This window comes from Odontesthes bonariensis, chromosome 19, assembly GCF_027942865.1.
Source record: "Odontesthes bonariensis isolate fOdoBon6 chromosome 19, fOdoBon6.hap1, whole genome shotgun sequence".
In the NCBI taxonomy this organism is placed as follows: domain Eukaryota; kingdom Metazoa; phylum Chordata; class Actinopteri; order Atheriniformes; family Atherinopsidae; genus Odontesthes; species Odontesthes bonariensis.
This window is the reverse complement of record NC_134524.1, coordinates 10,427,436-10,433,436: the sequence shown is the minus strand read 5'-3', so window position 1 is coordinate 10,433,436 and position 6,001 is coordinate 10,427,436. Positions and strand designations below refer to the sequence as shown.

The following is a 6,001-nucleotide window of genomic DNA, read 5'->3' as shown; positions in this document are numbered from 1 at the left end:
TAGGTTAAATGACTGAAATAATCCCTTTTTTTTTTTAAGAGAACTTTGGGCTTTTAAAGGAGTGAAACCTACACAGACTAAATCCAAAGATTTGGCCAGACAAAAATATACTTTTGAAAACTGAATTAAATGAGAGTTTGTTACGGATTGGTAGAAAATGGCAGAAGCCAATCACAGAAGCCGAAAACCGTGGGTTGAAATGGGATTTATTGTTTCAACTGAAAGAGAGCGAGTTGAGATCCAGTGGAGTTGCAGATTGTTTCTCTGGGGCAGTAAATCCAGGTCTGTGTACAGGTGAGTACAGGTAGGTCTTAAAATAATCCAACAGAAAAAAACTGATCACTCTTGGAGATCAACACAAGTTAGTAGAGTTGATCTTCACTGAGACACAAATTAGTTTGGCCGAGTAATCCCGCTTCAACACAGATGAAGTGGCGCCGGTTTTTTAAGCAGGAGGAAATCAGTCCAGCACAGGTGAGTCGGATCATGAAGCCACTCTGAGAATACAGCGGTGGGATAATCATAGGAGCGCTTTCCTAGGTTTGGATGGAAAAATGGTGCCTGTAGAGTAAAAACTTTGGATGCTGCAGCAGGTTAAAGAAAGTTTCAGCTTCTCTAACTCTCTTGAACTCAGTTACACTGTAACACATTCTGCTGATTCATTTCAATGGGAGATTCCTTCATTTTAGTGACTAGAATAACACTTTATCAGTGATGTAATTGTTGTAATTCTTCTAATTCAAAGGACACAGAAACCAAAACACACTTCCATCATGAGTACATTTTGAGCACCGAGTCATATAACATTCATTGTGAGGACCCATTGAGTGAACAGTACCACAGAGGCGCCACAAAAATGTCAATCTACCATAAAGCAACACATTGTGGTGCGAGGCTGGAGAACAAAGTCTCCTGGGTGACCTTTAGGGCGGCCTCGGGCCCAGGACCGTGCACAAGAGAGCAGCACAGTTTTAAGGTTCACTAACTTCTCTAGTGTTGTTTTCAGATCAATGCTTATGTGTTTCCTCCTTGGAATTAGCAACCTGACAAGCTTTTATAGAGGTGCTCACACTTACTTTAGATCAGTTAATCATCTTCATTTGATCAGCAGCTCCTGGCTGCTTCTTTCCCTTTTAGTTCCTGTAGATGTAAAAGGGGGTGTACTTATTTTTCCACACCTTTTTTTCCCATGCACTTTGGCTTAGATTTGTTAAATGAACAACGGCATGGTGTAATAAATTGTGTGCTGTTGTTAATCCGTAGTTTTTATTTTATTTTATTTTATAAGACCGGCTCTTTTTCTTATGTCTTAGTGTTTGAAATCCAAGAATTTGAAGAGGGTGTACTTTCTTTTCCATGTTACCGTCTGTGGTTGGAGCTCCACAGCACTGTTTCAATGCAAAGTTTAGACAAACGGTTCATTTAGCCCTTATCTGTTCTGCCAGCATTTGTTTATCAGGAGGATCAGTCACGCGCGTTGCTCTTGAAAGTGGAACTATAAACTGCATTTGAAGAGGAAAATATGATCCAAGAGGAGTTTTTACAGCTGAAATGTTCATGCCATAAAGATCCTTTCTTTCTTTCTTTTGTCGGTTTATTCCTTTATTTAGGTCATATATATATATTGCCTTAAGACGTGCGCATACTTTTATAAAAGCTGCTTTCTGTCAAATGTTAGTGTTGCATTGACTGTCATTTTTAAACATGAGCAGAGAAAGACGCAACGTGAACGAGCTTGGCGACGGCCACGATTTACAAATCATCAGACCGCGTGACCGCGATCCTTCCTGTGCACACGCGCAGGCCGAAGTCCAAACTGGGAGCGGCTGTTATAGACGGGATACAGAAAGTGAAATCTGAACTATCTAAAGCTAATTGTGGAGCCTTTTTAAAGGAAGACGGGGATCTTTTCACTCAGAAATCTCCTTCACCGGACACGTCGAGACTTTTTGCTCGGATAGGAAGACCTTTATCGGACATCTGAGACGAACTGCGCAGCGGAGTTGTTTCCTTCCAGAGAGTAAAGACTCTTCACTGCATTCTTCCTGTATGCTTTGTGTATTCCAAAGTTAGGAACATCCGAGCTTTGTTTTTGAGGGAGCTTGTCTTATTTTAGTGGAAAAGTCTATTTACTCTCACCTGTTTGTTGTTTATCGCTGTTAAGGTTTGTTTATATCCTGTGAAATGGGACCAGGCTGCTGCTTCTGCCAAATAACATGTCTGCGGTCTGTCTTTTCTTTTTGAACTTTGGTAGTCACAGTGATTTGTATTCCTCTGCAGGTTAGTCACTCTTTACTGAACATGTCAAACATCCAGCTCATTCAGCACATCCACAGGCCTCCTCAACCCTCTGCGCCGGTGCTCGGTGAGCTGCACTCAGCGCGCGCGCACACATCTCATAGTTTCTGTTCTTGTAAAGAAAGTTGCCATTAAGTGTTTGATTATTTCTTCTTGCAGGATTTTCAAAGCTGTTTGTTTGCGTTATGCCCATTGCTCAGATTTCAATTGGTGAGTCACAGAACCAGTAATGAATCAGGCAGATGTGTTTTTCTATTATGAAGTAACGATAAAATTTGGATTGCTCTCCTGTCCTCTCCCCCTGTGTCCACCAGGGGCAGTACACCTGAATGACTGTCCGCGGCAGCCCTACATTCCCATCTATCTGATAGTGGCGGGGGTCTTTGGTCTGGCGCTGGCGGTGCTCTCCTGCCTCCCCTGCGCGCAGGAGCTCGATGACGGCACCACCAACCCGCTGAGCCGGCCCTGCGCCGCCTGGAACTCACTGACGTCTTTCTTCCTCTTCTGCTGGTTTATCACCGGTGAGCGACTCATTGTGCCAAAGCCAAAGGAAAAGCATGTCTCTGGTTGGTTGGCAACTGTTAAAGCTGTGTAAACAGCTGCGTTCAAGGACAAATGAGATGAGGTTAAGTATTAACATCTCTCTGTGGAGCTGATGAACTGTTGGGGTTCATACGAACTGCAGCCTCCAAAATAACTGAATCAACACTTCTTTAATACGGCTAACAGGTCAAAACCAGTGTGGAGCTTAATGTGAACTCCCATTAAATTAAAACCAAATACTAACATCAAGTAATGAATAGTACAGTTTTATAATTAGATTTTATAAGGGATCCTTTTATCCAGTAAGAATACGTATGAAAACATAAACCCTTGAGCATAAAAACACAACTTGGGTAGCTATAAAGAAGTTAACTGGTAAATTATTGTTCTGGATTAAAAAACACTCATCAGATCCTTGTGTTTTAACAATGCAACTAAAGTGATGAATAGAAGAGTTGTAAAATGCATCTGAACATCTTCCTTTTTCATATCAACGCAGTGCAAAAACATCATGAAATGGATTTCTTCAAAAGATTGTTAAGTTCTGCTCAAGCCTGCTAAAGATGCTTTGATCTGAATCAGGTGTTTCAGTGAGAAACATCTAAAACCTGCAGGACAGCGGCCCTCGAGGACCGGGTGTGGACATCCCTGCTTTACACCCTTTAGGATTTATGTAAAATCTGAATAAACTTTAAGCTTCAGCAGCAAAACCTGCGTGAAGTCTCACAACTGAAGCAGCATGAGGGCCCTGCAGAGGAAAAATACTCCTCCTCCAAACTGTCCATTCCGTCATGATGGCAGACATTATCTCTTCCATGATAACCCTCCCCCAAGCTGTAATTTCCCAAACTACCTCCATTACAGATTTCCTGTGCAGCAAGCTTTACCTGCTTTGGAAGTAACTTTGAGGTGTGCCAGCTGTTGAACGGACCGATTGTAGTTACACATGTGAGCCACTAGATGTCCTGATTACTCCTTTTTTTTAATTGTTAGCCGCTCACAAACAACTCCTGTTTTCATGTTTCATTCTGCATTTGATTTTGCCAAAGTTGGACGGAATCACACCGCGTCCACTCTTTAACATCTGTTCCTGATCTTAAGACTACATCACATGCATTTCTATTTTTCTCTCGTTTTCTTTTCTAGGTAATGTGTGGATTTACTCAATTTATGAACCGAACTACAACAAGACTACAACGAACGTGGATCCCTACTGTGATAAGACAGTTTACCTGTTTGCCTTCTGGACCACCACGCTGGTCTACATCCTGATTGGTTTCTTCATGTTCATTGGCTGCTGCTTGTGCTGCAGGAGCTTAGTCGTCCCCAACCCCAGCGACAACGTCTAGAGACTCTGAAACAAAGTTAATGACAGGATGCATTTCGTGGGGCTGCGTAAGACGAGCGTGCTGCTGAAGCTGGTGGAGTTTCTGCGTCTCATGTTCCACTGTTGTTGCATGACATGCACTTTAACGATCAGATATGAGCTCCTAAATCCTAAAAGCAGAATAAGTCTGACAGCCCCGCTGGATGCATAATTGATTCTTAGATGATTTCTGTTTTAACACTGATTAGAAATTGTTATCTGCATTGTATTTTCTGCTTCTGCAAAAGCTCTGATGAATGTGTCTGTTGGATTTGAATTCAGCTGTATTCCCAAAAGATGCACAAAGTGTATGCTTACATTTAGAGTCAGGGTTGGGTTGTAAAAAAATGTCCCAATCTTTGATGATCCCCCAGAGCTCCATCAAATCCATCATCTTCAAATGGAAAGAACATAGTACCACAACAACCCTGCCAAGAGAGGACCGCCCACCTAAACTCACAGACAGGAGGGCATTAATCAGAGAGGCAGCACAGAGACCAAAGGTAACCCTGAAGGAGTCCCACAGCAGAGACTAGAGTATCTGTCCATAGGACCACAATAAGCCATACACTCCATAGACCTGGGCTCTATGGAAGAGTGGCCCAAAAAAAGCCATGAAGGCACGTTTGGGCGACTCCTCAAATGTATGATGGAAGGTGCTCTGGTCAGATGAGACTAAAATTGAACTTTTCGGCCACCAAGGAAAACGCTATCTCTGGTGCAAACCCAACACATCCCATCACCCCAAGAACACCATCCCCACAGGGAAGCATGGTGGTGGCAGCATCATGCTGTGGGGATGTCTTTCAGCAGCAGGGACTGGGAAACCGGTCCGAGTCGAGGGAAAGATGGATAGTGCTAAAGGTTCACCTCCCAGCAGGACAATGACCCGAAGCATTCTGCTAAAGCAGCACTCGAGTGGTTTAAGGGGAAACATTTAAATGTGTTGGAATGCCCGAATCAAAGTCCAGACCTCAATCCAATTGAGAATTCGTGGTTAGACTTGAAGATTTCTGTTCACAAGCAAAAAACATCCAACATAAAGGAGCTGGAGGAGTTTTGCCTTGAGGAATGGGCAAAAATCCCAGTGGCAAGATGTGGCAAACTCATAGAGACTTATCCAGAGCGACTTGCAGCTGTAATCGACACAAAAAGTGGCTCTACAAAGTACTGACTTTAGAGGGGGGGGTGAACAGTTATGCACGCTGAAGTTTTCTGTTATTTTGTCCTATTTGTTGTTTGCTTCACAATAAAAAAATTTAAAAATACATGAAATGGTGCAAACCCTCAAACAATCCATTTTAATTCCAGGTTTTGAGGCAACTTAATGGGGAAAATGCAGAGGGGGTGAATATTATTGCAAGGCACTGTAGGTCTTAAAATAATCCAACAGCAAAAGATTGTTTATGATCCAAGACGCAGGATGACGAATAGGGATGGGAATTGTTCAGAATTTAGCATCCAGTTATAAATAGTACAAATATAATAATAGGTGAAAGAGATGCTATAAAATGTGCAAATGTCGGATTATTATAAGTGTACATGTGTTATTAATCCACATGAAGACATGAGAAAAAAGATGAACAAGTGAAACACCACTGTCAGCTCAATATTATCACTGTAACTTTATTGGATAAATGTAATAATCCACACTTGAACCGCTCCCGCGGGAATGAGGATGCATTTCTTGGCAAAACACCGGCCACTTTCTAGAAATCATCTGGCCGCGTGACCTCGATGCTTCCCAGAGGTGGATGGCAGGTAGATGTCTGTCGTCCAATAAGGAGCGTGTGA

At 42.5% G+C, this 6,001-nt stretch overlaps 1 protein-coding gene across 1 annotated transcript; it reads left to right on the top strand.

Moving 5' to 3' along the window:
- Positions 1 to 1,758: 1,758 nt before the first annotated feature.
- LOC142369064 (transmembrane protein 272) lies at positions 1,759 to 5,480 on the top strand. The gene is made up of 5 exons (XM_075451303.1): positions 1,759 to 2,020; positions 2,281 to 2,365; positions 2,458 to 2,508; positions 2,613 to 2,819; positions 3,988 to 5,480. The coding sequence occupies exons 2-5, from the start codon at positions 2,302 to 2,304 to the stop codon at positions 4,188 to 4,190; spliced, it is 525 nt and encodes a 174-aa protein (XP_075307418.1). The 5' UTR covers positions 1,759 to 2,020; positions 2,281 to 2,301; the 3' UTR covers positions 4,191 to 5,480.
- Positions 5,481 to 6,001: the final 521 nt, after the last annotated feature.

What these genes read in the sequence shown, in the direction of transcription:
- LOC142369064 (XM_075451303.1), top strand. Translation starts at nt 2,302, where the DNA reads ATGTCAAACATCCAGCTCATTCAGCACATCCACAGGCCTCCTCAACCC. An exon ending in CATTGCTCAGATTTCAATTG is followed by an intron (nt 2,509 to 2,612) that starts GTGAGTCACAGA and finishes TGTGTCCACCAG; the next exon opens with GGGCAGTACACCTGAATGAC. An exon ending in CTTCTGCTGGTTTATCACCG is followed by an intron (nt 2,820 to 3,987) that starts GTGAGCGACTCA and finishes TTTCTTTTCTAG; the next exon opens with GTAATGTGTGGATTTACTCA.